This window comes from Lates calcarifer, linkage group LG7_1 (genome assembly GCF_001640805.2).
Source record: "Lates calcarifer isolate ASB-BC8 linkage group LG7_1, TLL_Latcal_v3, whole genome shotgun sequence".
In the NCBI taxonomy this organism is placed as follows: domain Eukaryota; kingdom Metazoa; phylum Chordata; class Actinopteri; family Centropomidae; genus Lates; species Lates calcarifer.
Genome location: NC_066839.1, coordinates 14,028,702 through 14,056,605, shown reverse-complemented (window position 1 = coordinate 14,056,605; position 27,904 = coordinate 14,028,702). Strand labels below are relative to the sequence as shown.

General features: G+C 38.9%; 2 protein-coding genes across 2 annotated transcripts in view; one reads left to right on the top strand and one right to left on the bottom strand.

The window, feature by feature from the left end:
• Positions 1-611: 611 nt before the first annotated feature.
• elovl4b (ELOVL fatty acid elongase 4b) lies at positions 612-7,693 on the bottom strand. Its single transcript, XM_018696033.2, has 7 exons — positions 7,409-7,693; positions 5,703-5,794; positions 4,676-4,863; positions 3,800-3,880; positions 2,681-2,852; positions 2,422-2,549; positions 612-2,008 (listed from the first exon to the last, which is right to left on the bottom strand). Exons 2-7 carry the CDS (start codon positions 5,767-5,769, stop codon positions 1,727-1,729), a joined length of 918 nt encoding a protein of 305 aa, XP_018551549.1. The 5' UTR covers positions 5,770-5,794; positions 7,409-7,693; the 3' UTR covers positions 612-1,726.
• Positions 7,694-7,723: 30 nt separating this feature from the next.
• Positions 7,724-27,904, top strand: part of LOC108896787 (serine protease 23) — a 62,479-nt gene continuing 42,298 nt past the window's right edge. The window contains exons 1-2 of the mRNA XM_018696029.2: positions 7,724-7,810; positions 7,976-8,125. The gene's annotated coding sequence lies outside the window, so the exon portion shown is untranslated. The remainder of the gene's footprint in view (positions 7,811-7,975; positions 8,126-27,904) is intronic.

Genomic DNA, 27,904 nt, shown 5'->3' with positions numbered 1-27,904 from the left:
AGAAGCCATTAGTGACTCCACAATTTGGTCCAACAGTGTGGTGTGTTTGGTACAGGAACAAATGGATGGAAAGTGTGCAAAAAAGGTGGGCCTAAAGACCTGAAATGAACCAGGATATTAAATTCACAGCACTGACATCACTTTTTTTTCCCTCTGTCTTTCTAAATGGAAGCACATATATTGTATTGTAATGTAAACCACGACTATGTAAACGCCAAATGTTAACTAATCCATACAGTTTGAGAGCAGTAGCAACCTGGTGGCAGATTAGCAGAGGCTTCTCTTCCAGTGACCTGCTTTCCTGGGTAACTTGTGGAGTGACGTGGAAATAAGCTCTTTTGGAGCTAAAGCCAATTTACCCCCAAAGATTAGGGCAGATCTGTCTGGACAGGCCAAAGACACAACCTACCTCTGCCTCTCTCTCACACACACCTGTAATACTGTAGCTTCTTACATTCTGCAGGATAGAGGAAAGAGAGATGAAGGAAGGAGAGGACAGGGAGGAGATGGAAATATCTTAACTTGAGATTAGGTTCGTTATGAGTGACGTCCTGATTCTATATAATGAATTTGCACCTCACACCAAAAACTGATACAAAGACACACAAAGATAGTTTACGGGGTGCTGGTCTTTATTTCAGTTATATGTGCAGCCAGAAGCTGATTCGCTTTCATTTTCATAATAAAGACAATGTAATTACCATTTGTTTTCATTTAAAAAAAAGGATCAGGATGAGTTTCCCTTCAGTCCTACGTGGCAGTGAGATAATACTGAGCTGAACTTCAAGCTCTCATTCTTGCACCTCAGCTACATCGCACAGCAAAAAGAAATAAATCATGAGGACCCACAAAAAAATATGTATCGTAACAAAGATACCCACAAATTTGCATAAATTCTAAAAAGGAACTACTGCCCCTCCCCTTTAAACCAAGTTTTAAATTCACAATGAACACAAAGAAAATAGCATGTCATTATGTAAATGCAGCACAGTTATATCAGTGTGTGACAGCAAAGAAATGTAAAGTCCATGACGTTGTTGGATTGGTAGAAGTAATTCAATTCAGCAGATGGCAAATGAGTGAAGTGATTTTGAATCTGCTAACCTTGTTTGACTAAGTATTTGTAAACAAAAATTTCCCCTGAAACCGACAAAAAAAAACTTTGGTATACACCTCTGCATCTTCTTTTGTTGGTAAAATTTAAAGCCATTAAAACTCTTTTAGAGCACTAGAAAACAAATCAGCATATTTAAGACTATTTAAGCTTTCAATTAAAACAACACTGGAATCCAGAGTACAAAAGTTGGAGGTGAATTTTGGTTGATAAGATAGTGGATGCTGAGCAGCTTGTAGGTCCTTTAATATTTTGGTCCTATTATCGGTCCAAAACACAGTTGGACAGTAGAGCACAGAGCCTACGTGATCAGCATTTTTGCTTTTTTTTTTTTTTTTTTTGATTAAAAAAAAAAAGTTGTCATGGAGAAAACCAACACCCCTCTCTTCCTCTCAAAAAGCACAACCCATCACAGACACACCCACAAATACACACTGCTACACATTCACCCTCTCAAGTTGGTCACAAATCACATCCGTCTACATTATTTGCAGGGATGGTCGTCTGGTTTGAACTCTCTGTTTATTCCTCCCCTACCCTCCCCCCTCCTCTGCCCCATTAAAACAACTGTCTTCTTCCTGTTTTATCACCAAGCAAGCCCCTCTTCCTCCTTTACTCCCTTTTCGCTCTTCCTTTCTTCTGCCTTTTTCCATTATCCTCCACTTCCTCCGCTTTGCTGTGACCATTAGTTACCGTGGAAGTGCCGTTAGCGACGGGCTTGGCTCCTTTCTGCGAGGACGAAGGTTTGCCTCTGTAGGCGTGGTAGTAGAAGTTAGCAAAGAGGATGATAAAGGTGACAGCGTAGCCGATCAGAGCCCACTGCATCCAGAAGGGGAACGGGCAGCCAGTGTAGAGGGAGTGACCGGCGTGGCCGATGGTCACATGGAACTGGATCTGTTTAACACAAAATGTACAAATTATAGATTGGCCAGAAGTTTGTTTTTTTGTAAAGTGTTACTACTTGTAACATGTACATAAAATAACTTTTTATATAAAACCAATCATTGAAATAGACTGAAACCAGTAACAAAGCTAGAATTGTCACATATCCTAACTGTTTCTCCATAAAAGATTGTATTTTACATAAAGCCAAAACAACAGCTTTTAATACTATAACATAGGCTTATCTCACTTGTTTTTCTCTAGTGCTTCCAATTTGTTTTAAAGACATAGTGCAATATTATGACTTAACAAGTATAACAGTGGACTCTGTGCTAATGCAATTTTATAGAGGATATTTCACCAGACTTTTGCCCAAAAACACAATTTACAACACCCATTAAAAAAAGCTATAAAGTAATACCCACCATCTGAATAATGGTGAGGTATTTCTTCCACCAGAGGTACTTTTGCATGTGAGGTCCCAGTGCTGCCAGGCCATAGTAACCGTACATGATGACGTGGATGAAAGAGTTGATGGTCGCGCCAAAAAATGCTGTTGGAAAATGTAACATTTGTCGCGTTAATTTCTAATTGGTCAGGATGCATCTGAGAGCCAGAAGTGAGAAGATCAAAGAGGAGATCAATCTGACGAGTTTAACAGCTCTAAAATGAATTTTTACTCACCTTGTCCGCCGGGGACCCACTTGATACCAATCCACCACAGGATGAACATGGTGCAGTGATGGTAGACGTGGAGGAAGCTGACCTGGTTGAACTTCTTCCTCAGGATGAAAAACACTGTATCCAAGTATTCCACTCCTTTGGAGATGTAGTACCACCAAAGAGCAGATGCTATCTAAAGACATAAAACGGGGCAGAGTGAATTATTGTAATCGTGCTGTGCTCGACCGTAGACATCTCTGCATACGATGGCACCTTTGATAGATGACAGCTTAAGTCTGTGAGTACAATTTGCAGACACTTCCGCAGACACTCCTGCAGTTAAGTCAGTTAAGGTCCTAGTCATCTCTTCACAGTCCCTGTCTGATTCCAGCCCTGTAAAGTGAAACACTAATAAATAATAATCACTCCACTGCAGAGAGCTATTTTCATGAGTACACTAACAGTAACACAAACAGTAGGGACGTCATACATAATACAGGATTGCATGACAATTTATTGATCTCAGACTGGACAGTGAGTTCACAGTATAATTATTAAATGATGTGAAGAGATCTGGAAACCGTAACACAATGTGTCACATCATCATCTCTCTGTGTTCTCCTATTTAACTCAGATTTCCCCTTGCCTGATTTGCACATGCACATAGTACACAAGGTTATTCCCTTAGGCCATGGCACTGTTGCATCTCTTATCTCTTAGTAATTCCATCATGAAAGAGCAAGACCTGAGATGGGGGGTGGAGTTTAAGGGTGGTGAGACCGATTCCTCCCGCCTCTCTGACAGTAGAGCCACACCCTCTTTGTCCTGAAACCACTAGAGACAAACTTTTACCTCTAAATCCTCACCTCTTCTTTCTTGCCTCCTTTAACCCCTGGCAAAAGCAAATACACTAAAATACGTACACACACATCTTCTTAGCGTCAACAGTGAGATTACACCTTCAATCCACCTGTTAGGCCTGGAAAACCTTCATATGCGATTAGCAAAGGTTAAACATCTGTTTTCCTAAGATACATTCAGTCCTTGTGTACAGAGGTGTGTGGATTTGTGCACTGGCATGGGATGTGCACAGATTTGTTTGATGATGTGTGTGTATGTGTGTGTGGGAAGAGAGCTTACCCTGACTTCATTGACATCATTTGAGTAGTTGACAGGCTGACAGAGGTAGCTGTACCCGGCTGCTCTACTGCCTAGTAGGAGCTGATGAGAAACCACAAAGTCAGAACAAGGATGAGAGGACTCCTGTCTTGGAAAAGTGAACACAAATATTCCCTGTCGACTCAACCTCTTTCAAACAAGCAAACACTTAAGGATGCTTACAACACAGACACCATGACTAAACCAGTTATTTCCTGTTAAATATCCAAGTTCTTGTTAAAGGAATTTCATGTCCTGTCAACTATTTTTCAGTTTTCTATAAAGAATCAGAGATCAAGGCAAGAATCTATCCTCTGATAAGCACGCTGCAGCAACTGCTACAGCTTTCATTTGAGCAGACGAACAAACAATTTCTCACTATTTCTTACGGTTCAACCCTTTAAATATCAAACTAGAGTGACTGAACAGTGACTAAGTGTTTCTTTCTTTATGTTAAGTAGCAGGTTTGTGACAGTGGACAGTATTGTTGGTGGCACTCCGCTGATGTAACTTTCTTTAAAGCATCCTCATTGTATTTCTGTGAGGCTCACTGCAAACATACAACATGCTAAATATGCACAGTTAATGACATGAAACCAAAGAAATAGCAGCAGCTGCTTCCGAGTGGGAAGGATTAAATGTAACATCTTCTGACGTGTGGGGCAGATGTTATTATTTTGGTACATTCCACCAGAGAAGCTGAAGTCAGACACTAAAGTCACTGTGTGCCCTAGAGAGTTTGTATCGTGCTTAATAAGCAGTTGCTCTTTAGAATCATGACTAGTCATGCATGTTGCATTCACGGGCAGGTCGTATTTAACCATCTACATGTCCCTCCGAGTCCGCAGTGGCACTGACCTCTTTGGCGATGTAGAAGTTGAGAACCACCATGCTGAAGTTGTAGACTATGAGGGTCCTCCTCAGCGTGTAGGGCTGGCGGTCCTGCATGTATCTAGGCCCCGCCCACAGGAAGAACAGGTACAGGCAGCTGATGGCCAGTGTGGGGAAGGGGGATGACATCATCGGCCAGTTCTCCACCCTCTTGTCTGGAAAGAAAAACAAGTTCATGTCAGTGGTGGGAAAATTGTGGGAAATTACAGGCTATTTGTGATCATTGTGAAGCACACATTATTAAGCTTACTTTCTACAGTTAACCTCACACAACTACACATACTCTATTCCACAACCTTTATCAACCACAAGTCTTTCAGGTTAGCCATATGATAGATAAGTTGCATTGTGGTATTCTGACAAACAGTTAAATAATAAGTTCAGGTGCTTTTACAACATACTTTTAGCAGTTTTTGCCTTATTGTTTCTGTTGACATTATTCATATGAGTAGTGGTGACAATTTAATTATCAGTCAAATACAGGGACAGTGCAGATGACGTCACCACATGAGTAACTGAGCAGGTTATTTGAAGTTAGTGCCCAGTTTGACCATATTATCTAAATTATCTTGGAGATTAAAACAAACTGAATTCTAAAATTACTGGACAAACTACCAGTGGCTGCTTCCTGGTTCAACTTGGAGCTGACAGACTTTGTAAAATAAGTTAAGCTTTTACATAATTTTGCATTGCAATACAGGATCATAATGTACTACACTACAACTTGTTTGATCAGTCTCGCCTTTTCCTCTCTGTGCCCACCCCTATCTCTACGAGTAAACTGGTGACTAATCCACAAGATTTACATAATAATACCCACTGTTTATATGACAATGAAAACAATCAATTTCAATCTTCTGTCAATAATCATGGAAACTACCAACTACTGTGATTATGCAGCCAGGGTTGAGAGATACTGGTCTGTAACCAGCATGCATCTGGACTGGCACACTACTCTTGTGCGTTTTAGAAACAAAAATGGTAAAGATCTTACCTGCTATAGTAAGGCTCCATTTGTAAAATTCTACAGTGTCATTCACAAAATGTGTTACAACCTCCATGGCTCTGCCTTTGGTCTTGATTATACTGCAGCAGGGTGAGAGAGAGAGAGGTAAGAAGAGAGTTAAAGTCAGTCAGGACCACCCAACTTAAATGAAAGGCCATACGTATCTTATTAGTGTAACCAACAGCATGAGGAGCTGCACTGTTTATTCATTCTGTGCCTTCAGTATACTCATACTCTTGGAAACTACTGAAACACATGATAAGCTTGCAATTGTTGACATGAACTTTTTTATTAAGCCTGTTCAGCACCCTATTAAACTGCCCTCTCAGGGTGTTGACCTCTTACCAGATAATATGTTAACACCCCCCCCCCACAAAAAAAAAAAAAAAAAAAAAAAAAACAGAGAATAGGACCCATTTAGATTTGGATTTGGAGGATGCTGTGTCATATGTGCTACAGCATGGACTTACTCATCTCTAGTTTTTCCATTACACTCTTTTTGGCATTGCTCTAAACATCCTAAAAGAGCGCATTAGGCTGTCATTTGAAACAGTATGGTAACATTAACCTCCACAGGATGATAATGCACTTTGCATCGATTCTTATGATTGCTGGCCAGTCACAACAGTTTGAAATAATTGTAGGAAACAGGATGGAGGATATTGGGCAATTCCTTTTCCTCTGTTCCTGACTCTCACAAATAGATAGATAGATTCAGTATTTCCTCTATTAACCTCTTTTAACTTCCTAACAGGGCAAATACGTCTAATGTCGAATATGTAATAATGGTACATTGTACATCAGGAGAGAGATACCTGCACCTCGTTGATTCTAATTAAGCCATCGTTACATAACAAAAACTTCTTATCCACCTGAAAGCTGAGAGCAGGCCTCTTTATATTAATCTATAATTAATCCGATGCGTCAGATCAGCTGCCCTTTAAATGTTTAATGGTTAAGCATACAGTAACTACTGTCCGCTAATGAATGCTCACTGACAGGAAAATGCTGAGCATTTCAAAGCTATATTGCACATGGGTGTGGACGTTTTTCTAAATGCAGGACTTCATATAATAATAACAGATCCACTGAGGGTTGAGTTCAGTTGCAGAGGGAAATCAGATACAGAGGGTTAACCGGGGTTTGTGCGCACACAAAAAGACAGGGGCGCATGTGTCAGCAGGTTTCGCTCGGACCGCTCAAGAGGCTTAAATTCAATTGATCAACGAGCTTAGATGAAGGCCCTAAGTACAAATGCCCAACGACCCACAAGCCTGTTTGATGGTTATCTGCCTACATGTGCCATGGCACGCTAAAATAAAAGCCTTGTTCATGACGCCAATTTTAAAATAAAACCTGCACACTGTAAGATTCACACTGTTATTGTAATTTTGCAATAATAATGAAACAATAAAAATACCACACAGATAACAGTTTGTTTTGAACTGATTTTATCGGCTCTTTACCAGCCAATAAAATCATTTACACTTGTTTTATCGCAGGGATTTTCGGTTAAATCTAATGTGCGTTTTTGCTCAGGCTTAACAGGTGGGTGGCTGAGCGGTGCTGAGAGCGGATGAAGACTAAGTATAAGATTAACTACCAAACTACAACAAATGTGGTGAAAAGCGTCTCCCTCGACGCACTAAGAAACATTTGATACACACAATGTTGAAAAAGACGCAGCTACTCACGTCCTCGATATTTAAGAGCGTGTAATGACATCCGGTGCAATTTGATGCCCAGCTTCTCTCAGTTACTGCTTCGCTCTCTCCTCCTCCTCCTCTTCTTCTTCTTCTTCTTCTTCTTCTTCTTCTTACCGCTAATCACGTGCTGCACCGCTCCGGTTATAGTCCGACATTAAACTGCAATTTGGCAAGAAACTAGACAAGGCAAATGAAAATCTACGACTAAGGTAGGCCAATTATGCATCCGGTCCGTGCATGCTCAGCCTCATCATCTTCTCCCAACCTCCTGGACACTGAGAAGCAGGGCGGTATTGCGCATGCGGGACTTCGCTCTCGTACCACTTGTGCGTGACCACGCGCACGCGCGGCTGTCCTTAGCAGCTCAACTCGTAGCTGGGGCTTCCTGTGGTATTTAATGCTTGTATTTATGACTAAATAACAAATTAACCGACAAACTAACGTATCAACTAACTAAACAACTTAATAAATATAAACAAACGTGGATACAGAGTTGAGGTCGTGTTCCCTCATCTTAAAAACAGTCGTCTAAACTCGCATACTTTTTCTCTGCAGGTAGCTGCCGTTGTTAGCATCTTGTCCCTGCCCGGGCTAAACCACCAGATGGTGCTGCTAAGCTAACTATGGATCCCAAAGTCACCTGCTGTCTCAAAAGACCAACTCTCCTGCTCTGGCAGAGAAGAAAACCTGACATATTCTGTTACAGTAAGTCAACAGTTAATTCCCTTCTTGCCAGACATTCTGTTAAGGCATATTGTTGGTCAGTTTATATTACATTATGTCACTGTCATTTTATGATGTTATTTGCTGTAGACACACAAACACTGGATATCACAAGTGAATTACAGAATATGATTGGATAGGTAGGGCCTGTAGAGGCTCATTAGTATCCAGTGTCTTTTGGCACCAAGGTTTCATCATGGCGTGAACTCTGCCATGCCCTGGTCCATTTAGAAAGGCTCCATTGCTCTATCCTTTCCCAGTGCTCTGTTACTTTGCTTTTCCATGAGGGGTGGCAGATCCAGCTGGACAGTACTAACCTGTGTGTGTGTGTGTGTGTGTGTGCATGGTCCCTACAAGGTTATGTGCTGGTGATTCAGAGGCATGCATGTTTCTCATTGCTTCACAAATCTCAGGCATAAATCTATTAATTGAATCCTGCTGAGGACTAAAACACATTCTGTATGCACATGAAAAAACATTTCAGGGACATAAGGTGTGAACCAACACAATAACAATAACATAAACAATGTAAGGTCGTATTTCTACTGGTGTAAAAATTGCTGCATTTTTCTGTCCATTCCGTTCTTCTTGCCTGCAGCATAATACACTGTTAGATATCTTACAAACAAAAGATAGCATACACAGACACATTCAGGGTGGATTCACAGCTTATATATCAACACAATGAAAAGCTGTAAATAACTCTATGCACAATTTATTTTGGCGTGAATGATGATATATGTAAATTTAATGGTAATTTCTGTTTGCACGCTGCAAAAATGCATAAGAAAAGTTGTTTCTCTTGGCACAATTTATTCTGCATTTTGCTTGATGGTTCATTTCATGACTGAAATTGCACTGTAATTATGGGGCTTGCAGTTATTTGTTCAGGCAAAGGAAAACCTCTCATTTCTATAATTGACAATCTTGTAAGCATCCTCCCTGATCCTTGTCTGAGGATGAGCAACATAGCAACTCGTTTTTGAAGAAGGTTGGTGTTGAAGAAGAATATTTGTCATTTAGACTGTCTCATAGTGTTTGTAGTGTTTGTATGGTGATAATTTTTGTGATCACAAAAACCCAAAGGGGCTCACTTTATTGAATTAAGTTGACAAAGAAAGTCCAGAGTTCTTGTTTACACTTGCAAATGTAAAGAAATCAGTGTGTCCCATCCTTGCCTGCTGCAGCCCCTGCACTCACTGTCTGCAGGTTGCACATGTGTAAATATTGTAATAGCAATTACTTTCTTTGACTGTACATGATGATATTGCCTGTGTACAGTATATCTGGTGGTTATATACATCCTCTGGTATCACCATACCATCTTTTGGGGTGTTGCAGGTTGACAATGGCCTGAGCGTCCACTCATGAGGAGAGTTTACAGTCTTCTAAACATGAACATTGGGCATAGAAAAAGAAATTTACCCTAACCACTGGTCTTACCTCTCTACTACACAAAACTACACACACACACACACACACACACACACACACACACACACTCACATTTATATCTGTGTGGTCCTTGTACCAATTTGGTTTGGCTTATATGAGAACCAGGCAAATGCAGAATGTGAAGGAGGCACGTCAGCCAGTCCTATAATCAGAAGTGTCATGACTGCTGCTCTGTAGTTCCACCGACCACATGAATGTAACCTGGAAGGTTGGGTTGGCTGCAGATTGCAGGCTGAATAAATACACTTAATATTAGAACAGCCCTGAATAGTGCACTAACAACTCTTGGCTTCGTTACAGTCAGGCAGAGTTTGGTATGGCTCATGTGACATTCCATCTGGAGGGTGAGACTGTGGAGTTGTGGTTGTTCAGCTTTGTGGTGGTTGAAATTGTGAGGTAGATTTTGGACTTGCTGCATAAATTGATGTGTTTATTATATTTCAAGTTATTGGAAAACAAAGATATGGAGCCATATATACAGTGGTTATTACCTTTCGCAGTGTGGCACAAGTTAAATCATCACATTTACTAGGAGTTTGAATATAAGAAGACAATATAATAGTAAAATGCTAAAATATCCTATACCCACTGGGAGCTTGATATGTAATGTCTTATCCGTGTTTAAATATAATGAAAATGTAATAATAAAAAAAATATATAAAAAGATTAGAAATACAATAGAAAACATTAGGACATGTATAAGATTTCAGAGTGAAAAGTGATGCAGAAAGATGGAAACAGAAAGTATTTACTCACATTTAGATTTATTTTACCACATCCATGTGAAAGAGGAAGAGTAAGCTACTAGCCAAACATTTGTCTTTGTTTTATGTTCCATGTAAATTTGTAAAGGTAAATAAGGACTGTCTCGGTTTTCAATATTCATCATTATCATTAGAGAGGCATGTGTGTTGTATTACCACAGAGTTTCGATTCTCATGTCGGAAAACACTGGCAACATTTTGAGACCTTATAAAACAGTGGTTACAACAAAGCAATCGAATACTTCTTAAACAGCCTGTTTTACTCTGTGTAGCTGATTTGTGTATGTAGTAGAGTTTAAGCATTGTGTGTTGTTGACCTAACTTCCTGTTTTTGCTATTCTTGTCATATTTGTTCTGTCTGTCTTTTAAATTCACCCTTGGCCTGCATAGTGTGCTTTTATATTTCATTTTACATCTGGCAGTGCCATTTTCATAAGGGTAAACATTTCACAGTTTCCAACCCCAGCAAATGCCAGAGTGTAACCATCTCTTTTCTAGCCCCCAAAGCATCCATCAGAGATATATTAGCTTATGATTTATGCCGGAGCACACAGCGTACAAACCACCAGAATCTCTGTAAGGGAAATTTCCTTCTGTAGGGCACATTCACAGCCAACCACCTGGGATGAACCATTTTCCACATACCTCTGAAGCAGCTCACGGCTTAAAAAAAAAAAGTCTTTTGGGAAATACCACTTTTCCAAAACATTCCTCTGCAACACTAAGGGGGAAATTTCTTTCATGCAGGGTTCCTGTAACAGAGATAGATGGGAGGTAAAAATCTTGCAACTTCCTATATTTCTTGCACACATTAATATAAGCACATAAACTCATACAAGACTGGACTACACATAGCGCACATCAGTGGTTCAGCGTTATCACCACTGGCAGAGATTCTGTTGATTTTTGATGATGTGTTAGAGGAGTAGTGCAGATAGGAATAACTTAGTCAAGATGTATTCTTGAGTCCAGCCTCTGTTTCAGCATGTGCGGCCAGGAAATTACAGGCTTAGGGAGATTTGGTTGTTAGAGTGTATACATATATGCTTACTTTTCTCAATGGCCTCTCTGTGTGTATGCATTCACATATATATGCATGCACACTGACTGACAAATCTCTGCACAATGCACATGCATCCTAAAGCAGGATTAAATCATTGCAGTATTTTAGTTTCAGGTTAAACACAGTGTATTATATCATTCTCATATCCATCAAAGTGCAACAGCAATTTTCCATAAACGACTGAACTCATGCTGCTTTAATTAGTGACCCTGCCCTAACTACAGTTTCTCCAATTGCGTCTAATTGCCGTAAGTCGTTTTCTTTCACAGTTTCTGTGTAATCTGGATCAGGTCCGCTCCATTAGAGTCTTTTCATATGGTTTTAATTTGAAAAGCATATGCATCAGGCTGAGATTTAACTGGCTTCATTCAGTAGCTGATCCCTCTCTGTCTATAGTGGCTCACTAGATGTGGCATTAGGTCACAGCTTGTGCCATTTTGAGGATAACTAGGCTTTTTTTACTGCTTCCCGTAAAAACAGGATTTGAGCTGCAGTGCACACATATATATGTACTCTACATGTGCGCACACACAGTCCCTTGTCCTCATTTGGCCTCTGTGTAAGGGGAACCCCTCCCCTGTTATAGTGTGTGGCCAGCAGTGCCCAGGGCCCACATGCAGAAAGTACCTCAACACAGGGCCGATGATGGAACAACAATTTTCCTGTTACATTGTTAGTGTTATACTTCTTCTCTTCTCTTCTCTTCTCTTCTCTTCTCTTCTCTTCTCTTCTCTTCTCTTTCTTCTCTTCTCTTCTCTTCTCTTCTCTTCTCTTCTCTTCTCTTCTCTTCCTGCTCATTCACATACACATTTTTGAACCTTTTATTTATACAGGCTAGGTTGGCTGAGCACGCAGCAATGCCCTGTTTACACTTGAAATGAAAATTAAACATGACACTGGGAACAGACACAAAGGAACACAATAAATAAACAAAGAAACAACAAAGAATATCAATTTAAAAAAGGTTAATTTCTAGGTGTCTTTGCAAATGATTCCAGTCTTTATTAAATCACTTCTGCACTGTGATTCCTGAAGCATCAGTTAGTCATTGCAGCAAGTTAAATCTGACCCATAGTTCCAGAGAAGCAAAGATGAGATATAAGATGGTGATTTTCCGATAATGGCTTCTTTACCATACCAGCGATTATTGCATCTTGCATGCAGGGACAATCAACCAACAGTATCATTTAAACTGCCGAGTACTATAATTATCTCCAGTAGTGAATCTAAGAGCATAATAGCTAACTCAGTCTAGGGGTTTAAGTGTGAACAGATCAGACACTCTGCATCATCTTTTCATTCACAGTAAATACGGGGTCAGTCACGTTGCTAAGAGCAGATGCAACAGACCTCAGTTTCCTTAAACAATTTTTCACAAGGCGTGCAACATTCTAGGTGTTTGCAGAGAACATCATAAGGACTATGTTAGAGTGAAAGTTTTAAGTTCTGCAGTTTATTTCTGCAAATGTGCCTGTTTTCCAAAAGGCTGCAAAAGCAGATCTGCACATTCTGCAGAAAAGAATAGGGAGCAACATGTACAATGTGGATGTTTCATTTAAGGGAATGGGTATGTGTGTGTCCACCATTTTTGTGAAAGTACAGTCTATTTCTGCTGTGAAAAAAGTCAAGAAATATTAATTCAATATATATTGAACAAATACTCTGTAACCAAACTGAGCCTTGACAGACTGTAACATTATTACTATAGATAGCACTATATGGCCTGCATTAATATTTTCATTACCTGTAGTACAACCTGTCAGTCACTGGCGAGTGCAAACCACAAACATAATACAGAAGGAGATCTCAGGGTGGTGGCTCTCTGGGTGGGGGTGGGGGCCAGACTATGCTGGGATACTTGGCTCACTCTCTTGTTCTCCTCCGATGAAATCTGAGTCTCGGCTCAGCTGCCGTCTCTGTTAATAAGGAATGACATTCTTTGTCCCCGGCTTCAGCCATACCGTAACCTATGCCGTGATCCTAGCAAACTGTTGTTTCATGCCCTTAATGAAAACGGGGCTTGTAAAATCAGCGGTAAAACAACTGCTTGGACACAACAGTTATTCTTCCAGTGAGGAGGTAACAATATCATGAAAACAGATTTTCAAGTGAAATCATTCTTAAAAAGTTTATGTGTTTTATCTGCTACCATTTATTATTATGAAGCTCTAATATATTTTCTGTAACCCTATGATGATGTCAACATAGTTAGTTCCCAGCACATTTAATTACACCACAAACACAGCAGCGAATTGATACCAGTAACCTCTATGAACAAACTCCACTTGTAAAAATCCACTTTTTAATCAGCTACCTACATTATGTAAACAGTGGGATGATATTTTGAGGGAAAATATTTTTCTTCTTAGACTAAAGCTAGTTGGAAGCAGGTAGTCTTTGTTCACTGAATTGGCAATTCTACAGGAAATCTAATTCCCAGGATTTTTCCTCACTGGCACCCATGCAGCTTCATCTGTTTTAACTGCACTGAGCAAAATTTGTCATTGTGCATGGTGTATGGTGTAATGCATATCCATAAAAAACAAGCACTGCTGCACAAAACAAGAGTTATTGGATCACTTTTAGTGTTACAAGAAGTTTGAAGTGTAGCCAGTAGAGGGGGTCTGCAACTGTGGCCTGGAAAGCAGGAGTCAACTATGAGGCGCTTCCAGCACAGTGTGGTCACTAATTGTATTTACAGCCGGTTCAGGACCAGCTATGCCAATAAGCACATAATGGGGACATAGTTAATGGGCAGATAGGCTACACTGCTGATTTAAATTTACTTGAGCTGGCTTATCTGGCCTATTTTTCATTTTAACAAACCTTCAAGCCAGTCTTAGTGAAGAAATACAAAACTTATACAGTCAAAGCTTAGTGCTATTGTTGAGTGTATTAGCATTCATCAATTTTATAGATACACCAATATCTTCCCAAGACTCACAAATAAATCAAATTTAGTTCACTCTTTATTTTATTATATACACTCTGATCCATTATTGTTCAATTTCATTGACCTTCTGTTGTGTGACAGCCTGGCTTATTCTTTAAATAGAAATTAAAAATGTAAAAATGTTGATTGTCCCAGAAAAATAATTAGTGTGGAACATTACTGTCAGTTAAACTAAAAGGGCTACTGAAGAAATTTAGTATTTTGTGTACACAAAGTTCAGAAACTTGTGGAAAAGAACAGTTAAAACTGGTTCAGCAGAAGCCGAGATGTCCTGATTTCCTGAGTCTCTGATATGGGTCAACCTTACCCACAATATTTTTGAAGTTTCAAGCCTTACTCAACATTACCTTGATGACATCATCAGGGTCATTTTTTCCGATTTTTCAGAGCTCCCTGCAGAGCAACAGAGGACACTGTACAACCACAGGCTCAGTGGTATTCTTCATGACAGATAAACTGACCTTGATGAGTAAAATTTCTGGAGTTTCCGTTCTCAACAAATCCAAAACCAACTATTTCTCCCAAAGACTGAATCTTATTTTTTGGGTTTTTAGAGACGATTCTGGGGCTGAATCACCACTTTCAGGAACCACTGGGAATTTGCAGCTGTGAGTAAGATCAACGGCACTCTCCCTGTCCAGCAAATTTAGCATGCATACTGGCATACAAACTGAGTGTATGTTAAACCCTCTTATATTGGTCTGTAATATGGAATTGGGACAGCATTAGTTCTAGGTAGGTGCTGCAGGTATAGCAGTCGGTAGTTAATCCTTTGCCCTAGAGAGCTCAAAGCCTCTCAGGACTGTCACGTGCTGTTAACGTTAATCTGAACTGGCTGCACTGCCAAGGGGCTGACCCACTGCCTGCGACCCTGCAGAGCTGAGGTCAGTGTCTGACGTCACTAAGAGAGGCAGGGGTGACCTATGCCAGTGCACTGCTTTGTGATAATTACCTCCAAGAACCGGGGTTTAAAATGCCAGTGATCTTTTAGTAGCATTTTAAAAGTGCGAGTTTTGGAGTAATTTGGTGTATACTTTGATTGTCTTCTCATGGGGTGTTAGCTTAGTTTGACTTATTTAACAGATGATGAAAACAGAGACATATTCAGGTGAGTTTTTAACTAAGAGGGAAAGGAGACATCCACTGTTCTGTGTTTTGCTGCTGCATAAGGTTTGTCAGCCAACTCTATGTGATGGACAGCCTGGCTGAAAGGAAACATAGAACAGAGAGAAATTTTGTAATTCAGGACATATGTAGCCACTACCACGTTTTACCAAACAGACAGCTGGTCGATGAAATGGTTGCATTGAAAAGCAATTTTGAAACAGTTGTTGTTTCCAGGAAGGAACTCGGTTGTTTGAGTGGGTCTTCAATTCAACAAATTACTGTCACTCAGAATTATGTGGGCTTACAGTATAGCCCATGTGTGACCAGGATAAACCAGGCATGTAGGTATTTGTTAGCTTTACATGCAGCTGAATATCCATGTGGTTTTTACTGAACAGGCCGTACTTTCCTCGGTTCACCACAGTGCTCCTGTGTTGTCATGTTGCTATTGGAGGTTGACCAACGATGAGCATCATTATCCACAATCCTTGCTCATTTCGTGTGCATGTATGTAGCAGCTAATCTTGTATTAGCCCTTGATTCAAAGTAACTGTTAACTGCACTATACTGTACCTTGGAGTTATATCTTGCATTAAAGCTGACAGTTGAATATCTTCTGTGACTAGCTGCCACACTTATATGACAAGACTTATAGGAGACTTAAGGTGTTAAGGTGACTATAAGGTGTCATAAGTAGCGTAAAGGTTATACACAGATTAGCCACAACATTAAAACTGGTTACCGATTTCGACATTGTGTGTGTGTGTATATATATATATAACTGGTTATATACAGTACATACAAATTTGTATCTTGTATATGTATCTTATGTATGTATTATATATTGAATTGTATATATGTTGTATATATACAATATGTTGACTGCCACTGACTTTACACCTATAAAAACAACAGCTCATATAACTAGGATTTCAAAGCATAACCATAAACTTTAAATGACCTTAAACTGCATTGGATCTCATAATGAACAATGTACAGAATAAAATAATTTTGTAGTGTGTATTTTTATGAACAAGCCAGGTGTGCTCTATGTGTCTGAAATGTCCTTCACACAGCCTGATATCAATGTAACAACTCTTCTAAACCAACTAACTCAGCAATTACACTTCCCCCACACAATATTTCCCCAAATTGTCGTAAAATTGCCATGAGTCCCACAAGTGCCTGTGTCTTGTCATTTATTTGTCTTCTTCACCAACATTACTGGCCATTCAGAAGGCAAGACTATACGAGAGAAGCACGGGCAGAAAAAGATTTGCCTTAATGTCAGAGGGGGACACGATTCACATGTTATCATTTAATAAATATCCTGATTTTAATTTAACTAAATTAATTCACTTTCTAAACATTTCTCCTAGAGAATATAACATTTTCTTAAAGTTCCAGTCAGCACAGAGAGAAATAACAGGTTAAATGGACATCTGTCCTTCTGCTAGCGTGTTATTGTAGTAGTGACTCAGACACAGATTTTATTCATGTTTAATCTGTCAGCTTTGGTTACCAGTGGTTTGTTTATGACATTGCTAAACCTGCATAGTAACAGACATTCTCTTTGTCTCGGTGGAGAGAAATATACGGGTGGAAAGCACTAAGGCAGGGAAGGGGAACGACCCCCACGGCCCTTAGCAGCCTTTACAAATGGAACATTAAGTGCCTATGTTTACCGTTTGGCAGAAGAAGGAATACCTTGAATAATATCAATTTAGCAAGAGAGACAAAACAGAAAACTTCTGGGACAAATTTATGCTGATTTATGCACCCCATGCTCCATCTTAAAGACCATAGGGATGCCCTATTTATTTATATTTTTCCACCCTTGGTTTCTGTTGGTGCCAATAGACATTTGTCATCCTGACTTGTCAAACACAGGTGTAACTAATAATAATAATGGCTTTATTCCAGTTTGGTATGCCAGTTCCAGGGCCTTGGTACTGTGTGTGCTGGCTCAGTATCTTTCTGGCACAACTACATGGAACAGAGCCATGATTAATGTTATTTGTTACACCAGGGCTTTGCATGCTATTAAAAATGAAATTATTAAAATTACTAAATAATAGTGCCATCCAATCAAGACTGTGTATTTAGCCACCATAAATCACAGCTGCTGTGTCATCTTTTTTCCTGCTGCCCAACCAATAGCTAAATGTAAATGTGAGAGGATATCCCTCACCAGCTGCTGTTCTTACAATAAGCCTCTGCTGTCTCTGCTCACTCATCACAAACCACAGCTTCCAAAAATACCTGGGATACTTATCTCAGCCTGCTGCATATTTGACACATTACATCTGCAATCCTTAAATATTTTATACTTGAGAGTAAATGAGGAAGCAGTACATTGTGGTCTTTTGTAATGGTTGCGTGTGCTTATGCGCATATTTGTATATGTTTGTGCACATGTGTTTGAGAGCACATGTCTTACTATTGGCATTTTAAGCTGTGCTCCCACATTTCTTTTGAATAGTCTATTAAACAGTTAGTCTAAGCTGTGTTAGATTGGATAAAGTATGTGATTCTGCATAATGGCTGTAAATTTGGAGCCAATTTAAAGACTTGTCTGCTTTAGATTTTAGACTGAGACGTGCTCAGCAGTGTTCTCAGGACTGAGATTAGGACATAAAAGTCCTAAAGTTGTGGAGTCAACCTTGAATACACTTTATCTCACCATGTCTTTGTTGTGTCTCAAATGTGTCGCTTGTATTCCTTAAAAATAGGCAGTGCTGGCCATCTGTGCTTGCTTTCAACTCTGCACTTTTATCTCAGTGCCATCCATTAAGCCATGCTGGTGGCATGACTTTATGGATGGTGATAATCCATGATTCATCTATTGAGCTATGAAACATTTGTGCAATATTCACAAACCCAAAGGATGAATCCAAATCAACTTGGTGAACCCCTGACTTTTGTCAGTTTTCACTTATCTTTTGAAATATTTCATGAAACTCAACAGATTAGCAAAATTTGGTACAGACATTCATAATTCACAGATAATGTATCCCAGTGACTGCTGATCACCTGACCACCATGAGGTTGAATTTTTTTGGTTCATTAGCACCTATTTTAATTTGTCCACTACTTTACTTTATGACAGAATACATGCAAAACTAATGACATTCCCAGCTCTCCAGCTTCAGCTATATTTTGTTATCAGTGTTAACTAGTAAATTTTAGCATGCTAACACACTAAATTACAACAATGAACATGGTAAAGATTGTACATGTATATAAACTGCATGTTAACACTGACATTGTGACATACTTAGCATACTGATGTTAGCATTTACCTTAAAGCATGGCTATGCCTATTTACATACTCAAAGAGCCACTAACATGCTTAGACCTTAATAAATATGTTTTACATGTTTAATAATGGATAATGGGACTGGGCGTCAGATGTTATCTGAGCTGGATGTTAGCATATTTACTGCTTTGGCTTTAAAACAGCTACAGAATTCACTGTTTAAACATCCAAGTTTTAAAAGCCTGCATGAGACAATTATGTTGAAACCCCAGTAGTTTTTCCAAAGTACAGCTTACTTTGGGAGTGTAGAACAAAAAAATTTACCAAACTTTCCCCTGTAGGATCTGACTTTAGACACTCCTGGAACCACTTTAAGCATCTAATGCTACTTACCATATGTCAGCCTCCACTGATGTGGGTAATTTCTTATCATTGATTTTCAGCAGTTTTCAGTAAGATGCCATATGTACATTATAAGTCAGGATTCTGATCCAACAAATGCGAGTAGAGTAAAGCCAAAAATGCAGTGAGCATAAGTCACTAGAGGATTGTCACACTTTATGTAGAAATAATTTATCAACAAAGGCAGTGACTCAGTAGAGCACACTGATCGATCTTTAGCCTTTCTGTCTTCTGCTAATAGTTAGATGTGCAGTTCTAACTGGGTTTCTTTTCAAAGGAAGTGGCTTGTTAAAAAGCCATGCTTTTCAGTTGTAAGGAATCAACACAAAACTGGTTGTACTGCTGCTTTTGCATACCATTTTAAATATAGCCTTTGTAGTTTGTGGCCTGTGATGTAATTTAAAAGCTTTGCATTTAAGCAGACATCGTTAGGGTTTTGTCTTTGAATAGATAAAAAGGGATTTAATTTGTTTATTCTCCAACCAGGCTTTATAGTTTTTGTTTGTGTAGTCATTTCCAGTTGTCCTAAGGGCTATTGGATGTTCCACAAACACATTTACATTGTTAGTTCGATGAGTCACAATATGTTGTTTTTGCAGTTAAACTTACAGCAAAAAACTGTCACCAATGTACATTGGTGCCAATGAATAAAAAGTAAAGTGAGGCAGACAGGGTGTGTGTATGTGCGCTTGTTCATGGATGTTTGCTGTGTATTAAGTTGTTTGTTGCATATTTTCTACCCTGTTGCCAGCTGGTTGACTAACCCCACTCATACTATAACTCTTACCTACATACTGTAAATCTGTCTTGTAATATTTAATGAGAGACTAAGTACCGCTAATTGCTCATTTCAATTACACCAGATGTTAATTGATCCTTTCCCGACCAGTTAACCAGAACCTCTGTTTTGGTTGGTTGATTGTGGCTGGGAAAAAAACATGATGAGCATTCTTTTGGGGGGGCTGAGTCTCATGGGTTTTGTTTAGCAAAAGAAGAAGAAGATCTTCATGAACGATTCAGTCCTACAGAACAACACTGAAGGTTACATGGTGGAAAATACACTTATTTGTTTTGTTGCCGAGAGTAAGATAAGTAGATTGATACCTCTCTTGGGGCAAATGTGAGGGTGGGTTAGCCTAGAATAAAGACTGGAAATGGGGGGAAAAGGTAGCCTGGTTCTGCTTACCAGCACCAATACAGCTCATGCATTAACATGCTTCATCTTGTTTGTTCAATCTGTACAAAAACTGAAATCACACTTTGGTTCTTGTACAGGTTAAATAAACAATTTGACAGATGCTGGCAAGCTAGCTGGTTCACCATGGTGAGCTAAGCTATCCAGCTGTAGCTTCACATCATTGTATAGATATGAGAGTAGTATCAATCCTCTCACCTAATTCTCTGCAAGAAAGCATGTGGCTTATTTCCCAAAATGTTGTACTGTTCCTTTTTACACAAAGACCTGTCACCACTTTTATTACAGCACAAAATGCATAAAAACATGTTGTGCATATTTTAATCTTATGAATATTTAATAATTAACTGATATTTAGAGATGCATGTTATAGAAAAATGTGATAATTATATAATAATTTGCACTGAGAAACTTAAACTAATGTTGTACAATATAGAATATTTATATATGTTGCAAGGTAATTGATGAGTTAGAGCTAGGACATAAATTTATCCTTAAAAAGTCCCAGGATGTGATGTGTTTTCCTGAGAAGGAAAAGGAAGCAGCAAGAATTTAAAATCTTGTTGTGAAGAGAGTATATTTCCTAAGGTATAGGGCTGATTTTGATTTGCCTGTTAAGGCAATAATAATTGGAAATCAACAACAGTAATGCACTTTAATAGTGTTTCATTTTCCTTAAAAAAAAAAAAAAAAAAGACAAACCACAATATGTTTCATTCAAAAGATTAAAAGAAACCATAGCAACTCATATATTGAAACCTGTGCTTAGAGGTTTTTGGTACAATACAAAGTAAATAAACTATGTCTGAACTGGAAACTTTCTGCGATTGATGTCATTCTCACATTCTTTGTTACAAACACTTATTCAGGCTGTCATAACATCAGCCAATACTACTCCTGATGGATTATTGATTAGGCATGAGACCTTTGGAAGACACAGTGTGGGTCATTAGAGTGGTTGGTGTTGTTGTGAAACACACATTCTTGCTTGAGGATTTAGGAAAAGAGAAAAACTTGCATAGTGCAATTAGTTTGAAGACTTGGCTGCATTTTTGAATACATTTTCTCATTTTAATTCCATGGATATGTTTTTCTCACCAAATCTGAGAAACAAAACTGCTGGACTTGCTTGTTTTCTACATGTTGATTGTGTAAAATGTCAGAAGATATAAAGCAGACAACAGAGATTAATATGTCTAAAGGGAGACAGCTGGCAGTACTGTTGGAATATTTCTTCCCTTCAGTGAAATTTCACAAATGCCAAGATTCAGACGACTCCACCGGCGACATAAAATGCCCTTAAGGTCTCCACTCAAAACACCAAGGACACCGGGATTGTTGTTACAGAGGAGGACACAAAAACCGCATGCCCACACACATACACACACACACACACAAATACGCACACACACCCCATCCAGACACCCCTTTGAGGCTCCTAAGGGATGAATCATCCAGGGTCTGATGTGGTTAATGGCGTCCAGTGTTTCTGTGTTTGCTTAGATTCCACCCGCACAGCCACACGGGACTTGATAGGTTGAGGAGTTGCGTTTAGCTGAGTCATCACAAAGTTTCCTTCATTCCCACGATTTTTTCCTGTGGCTGCTGACTCAATGAAAGAAAGCATCTTTCTCTTTTGGAACAATACAGTTAGATTTTTCATTGTCATACGTGATTAGTCACTGGAATATATTTCCACTTATTCAGCACCTGCATTACCTGGATATACTGTATATGACAGATAGGGTCTATAAAAAATCTTACAAAATATTATTTACCATCAGAGTTGATGCAGCAGAACCAGAGATATCGTCTTTTTTATTCCATGTATTCCTCTTCCTTGTCAAAACCTAGTGCCTACGTTACCCACCATGCAACTCAACTGCTGACCGCTTTGTTATTCTCTTAGAGGCTAATGTGGCCTTCAGCTGCTAGCTTTAAGCTATAATGAGGATCTGGCTACAGAGTTCTGGTAAGCTCATTTCTTTCTACATCCATATGCTCTGATTTTTTTCTTTTTCAAACCTCTAATCTTTAGCCCCAACTGATGCTGACTCAAGTGACATCACTTGAGGCAATTTATCAGTGCTTGTGAAGCTCCCTCTAGTGCTAAAGGGCTTATACAGTTTGCTTTTTTTTCGGCTGTGAAGCATTATTACCCAGCAACTGTAAACAGACTTTGATGCATAAATTGATAAGTTTTAGTTGTGTGTCACATCATACATAAGGACTGAAGAAACCTTTTACTGTGTTTTTTTGTTTTTGTAAACCCTGTCCTGAAAAAGTGTAACTGAATACTGGATTCATATCTTGTCTGTTGCAGATGTTTTTACTCATTAAGGTTCATGCTCCTCAAAGGAATAGTTTGACATTTGTTACATACATACAGGAGAAGGTTAGCCTAGCTTATCATAAAAACTGAAAGCCTGGACCTTTCAAACAGATCTTCTATTGAATTAGCACGAACCTATTGACCAGTTGATAAACTTTATTGATCCCATACATTGAGATTTAAGTGCCTCTGCAGCAAAAGTACAATAACATTTGCACAGTATGTACTATGCATAATGTATTCTATACATTCTGAAAAGATAAAAGGCATGGAAAAAATTATAATACAAGGCAAGCAATACTATATAAACTAATATAAACAGTAACTAGAAAGTAACTATTAAGCCAGCGAAATTGCAAAAAAAAGTGAAATACTGCACTTAAATGCACTTGAATTAGAAATTGCACTTGTCATATTTTGACACCTTGTTGCATTTTATTGTTTAAATTTAGCAATACACAGATGCACACAAAGAATGTCTATGAGTTATGAATAGCACTGTTAGTCTCCACTATGCTGTTATATCCTGTTATCCCTTTAATACGTTTGTGCATGTTATAATTTTTTTTTCTCTCTGTCTTACTCTTACCCTGTGTGTGCATGTGTGTGTCTCTGTTGTGTAAAAAAAAACACACCACACATACACTCACAGTCGTGTCTGGAAGAGCTTGTGCTAAAATAAGAGATGATTGAATGCATCGCAGACGTCTGTCATCACTGAAATTCCTTTATTCTTTCTGATAATCTATCAGACATGTGGTGGTATGTGCACTTACTGTAAGACTGTGACTTTTAAGCTAACAAATGTGAGCCAGTGTGAAGAAAAAAATTATCGTGAAATATGCATTTTCTAAACCCATTAAAGATCCCAACTAGAGATAGGTCTGTTGTTTGCTTGATCAGTCGGTGGAGCGTGTGGACAGTTTAGTGAAAAATGCATGAGAGGTTTTGAAGTCATGTTGTTTAGGGAGACATGCAAATAAGTAAATAAGTACTGTAGAACATTATAATCAGCATCTTTTCCACATCAGTAACTTTGCTAAGCATTTCAAATATCACCTCATATCCTCTGACTCATAATTTTTAGTGAGTTGTACAAAGTCATTTTGGCATCAGGCCCTGCTAAGTCCGCCACCTCTGCAGGATGTAGGGCTTACTATATGATGAAAAGTCACAATGATACAGGTCCAGGCTCCTCCAGTAACACCAGGACACGTGTTGAGCCACATCAATCACTTATCTCTAAATGAGAGCCAGATGAAGCATACTGAGCAAATAAAATAGTCTGGAACATCAGGATCTGTTATTATATGTAGAGCTTTTGTTTTGTGGTAAAGTGGCTCACTACAATAGCCCAGAGTCACGCATTTGTGGTGGTCGTCAGTGTATGGCCTACCTAAGGCAACCATTTTGGCTTTGGATGTGTCAGTCTTACTTACACAAATGAGAGAATCCAGGACTAAAAAATATGAGGCCCGCTGCTGCAAAAATGTAAAACAAGTGGTTCAAGTGATTCTTATCCTGTTTTAGTCTTTTTGTCTTTTGCCCTCAAGTAATCTCGCATACAGTAAGACACCTGTCTTACTTTCCAGGACACTCATCAAAGAAAGAAATGAAGGCAAACCTCTCTGAGGCAATAAATTATGTCTGTTTTAGTGACAGACAACAGCACAAATTGTGACCATGTGCTGAGGGAAGGTAAAGGCTGTAATTTGGGAGAGGGATCACTGCTATATTTTTATGGCCCTTCACAACAGCTATCACTATTATTTATGATTCTGCAAGTATAGGGCACATAGGAGGGGTTGTGATATTTTTTTGTCGGGGATGTAAAATGAAATTTTGGAAACATTCATACCAGCAGGAATGGGATGAGCCGCTGTATTTCACAATCCGGACAAGCCTGACAGTGAGAGAGAAAGATGCGAAAACAGAGAGCACAGGAAATGTTTAAAGGATAAGATTGATAATGTTCCATATGTTTCTTAATGTCAACCAGTCCCATGAAAAGACCAAAAGGAACGTGTTAGTCCGTCTTTCAGCTCACAACCCCAAATCCAAACCCAGTCATTCCTACTGAAGACAGATGTCTTTTGTGACTGACAAATATATAGTTTAATTTAAAAGATACACTCAGTAATTTTCTACAGCTAAGCACTGTAATTTTAAGCACTACTCAAATGTAAGTAAACAGTACAGTTGTTGGAGACTATTTCCAGCTGTGGATGAATGCATATTTTTTGATTTTGAGCTAGTGAGTGTTTGTGGCAGCAGGACGGTGTACAGTATGTGCGACTGATTCACAGTAAACTACAGTGGTCATGGTCATTGTAAGAAAGGAGCACCTCACCCAGCACAAAGGTGTGGCTCACTAACGTGTTTTTAATAGTTTCCAGAACAAAGGAATAAGATTAATTGGGTTTTGGTTGCACAGATAACATTTGTTTGTAGGTCAGCTCACTGCTAGTTTAGGTCTTTTCATGGAGTATGTTGATATAGAATATAGAATATCACCATCCTTATGCTTAATTTATTATTAATTTCTAATTAAATCAAATTATAAATAATAATAATAATTTGTGGCTGTCTGAGTCTCTAAAATATTTCATTTGAGTCCTTTGTTTTAAATTTCCACAAATAAAAAAGTCTCCCTTTTTTGAAAGAGCCAATTCAATACAGAGAATCATCTATTTGTTTCATTATTATTTATATCAAACTTTCTATTTTTTATGTGCGTATTCATCTGTGTGGGGGTATGAGGCTTAATGGAATAGCTCCAAATACTTTCCATTTATAGGTCAGTAGTCAGTTCAGTTTATGTGCATGTTGCTCACTTGTCTTTCTTTTTCAGGTAATTCACACATGAAAAGTCAGTGAAGGCACATTCCCTCTATTAAACATGAAATAATTTTCTGCTTATTTTTTGTGTGGTATGCTTTAGAAAGCACCATATTCAGGTGGAATTAGTTTGTTTGCAATGGGGAAGCTTTTTTGAAAGCTTCTCAGCATTAAACCTGTAAAACATGATCCCAGTAACAGCAATGTGGTGTATGGTTAACTGAGTTTCATGACCATTTAGGGAGAAACAAAACATGAAAAATCACCAGTTTGCAGAATACTTTAGAAATGTGCTGCTGTTTTCAATAAGCAGCTGCACAGAAATAAAAAATCTTAGTGTAAATTGGCATTTATATTCATCTTTATGGAGCCTTCTGTTTTGAGTACCATTTTACTTGATCTGAAATGGTCATGTCCCATAAAAGTAAATGACTGTAAACAAGACGTAAATAACTAAAGTATAAATAAGTTTTATTATTTGCAGTGTTGTGCTACACAATATACTGTAAACAAGAACTTTCATCACGCCACATAAGTTTTATTATTTGAAGTGTTGTCATGCATTTATGACACAGTCAGTCTTTGCAAGAGGGAAATGGTTTAGCAGGGATTTCAGCGCCTTCATGTTTCAGATAGTATGTTTGTTTTTACAGCTTTGACCATCAAATGGAAAGAACTGTCTCTGCCTTTTCAGACAATGAATCATCTTTTATATTCTCTCCTCTTTTTTTCTGATAAATGATGCTGTTATCTCTGGGAGGTAAACCCCACTTCTCTTCTTCATGTCTCTCTGGCGATCTCATCCTCTTTCCCTCCCGCTGTAGGACAGTAATCAGTTAACTCCAGAGACAGGAGCTCATTTCCTTCTCTTTCCATCTTTGTGAATCCTCTCTCTGTTATTTTTTTCCTTTTTTTAAGACTTTGGATTGGATCTCAGTTTGAAGTTTTCCATGGCAGTAACCGCACAGTGTACAAACTGAAGCCAGCAGCTTTCTGCTGGCTGAGGTGTGTGTTATCTGTGCATGTGTGTGGTTTTGTGACATAATTAATTAAGCATTATGTCCTTGGATAGTGGTACTATAGTGGCTTTCGGTCTAGACCTTAGAAAAGCTTTTTGCTGTTGCATTTCAGTATCTGCAGGAGTTATTGCTTAGAAATTAGGCCACAGCCACTGCTGCTCACTTTATCCTCCAATTAAAATAACATCCACATAAACAGAGCTGTCAGCAGAAGAGAAAGACAGAGTGTGTGGTGTGTGTGTGTGTGTGTGTGTGTGTGGGGGGGGGGGGGGGGGGTAGAAAAAATAGCAGTTTTTCATATGTTGCGTTCCTTCAAGAAAACCCTGCATTCACATCGGTGAAACTAAACAAACAACTCAAATTTTCCAGGGAAACCTATGATAAATGCAACTGCAAAACCCATCCAAACCCCAGTATCCACTCTCTCTTAATCCCTGCAGACCAAAAGCTGAGAAGAACTGGGAAAATATATCATTCTTTAAGCGATAAGACTTTAAATAGTAAGCATGCCATCAAGGAGGCTTTCATCTAACACTAGAAAGGAAACCCATCTCTCAAACACGGCTGTACTCGTTTCCAGATGTCACAGCTATGCCCAAGCACAAACTTCGACATCCATATTGTTGCTCTGTATAAGTTCAGTCTGTCTCACCCTGAATTACCTTTGTCCCCACTATCACCCCTTCTGTATTTCTCCCTCTCTCTAACTTTCTTTGTCCCTCTCTCACTCTCCTCTCTCTCTCCCCCCAGATGTCTGCTCACCAGCTGCGCTCAGATGGCTGAGAGGAGCAGACGGGATGGGTTTTTATAGAGTGTGCACACACACACACACAAACACTGGCGCAGATGCGCACGCAAGCATAACGTGCACAGAGTCTCACAGGGTGACCTGCTACAGCGGGGATCCGGGACTTTTGTCCCCGAGTTTAAAGATTTTTTTCTCTGTTCTCATTTTTCCACATCTTTTCACTGTCTATGACCACATCAATATGAAACAGATGCCCCTAACTCACAAGTGACTGCAGACAAACATGGGTTATGGTCAGAGAAGGTCAGGAATTTGGCTGTTTCTCTCCTCTAATCGGATTAGTGTTTCTTTTCTTTTTTTTTGTGACTAATATGAAAGTGATTAGACTGCAGCTTTTGGCTTGGAGAATGAGGAAAGTTTGTGGTAAAAAACAGAGCTGGTTAAATACCCTTTATTAAAGTTCAATCAGTATTTTCTTTCTATTTGTAGAATTAGATATGATTTATAACTAAGTCTATGTATGAGAAATGTGTGGTTGATTATGTATTCTTAATAAATCTTCCACCATTTAAAAGCTGTTGTTTCAGATTTAATCTTTTGAAGACATAGCAGGGGGCTTCGCAGGC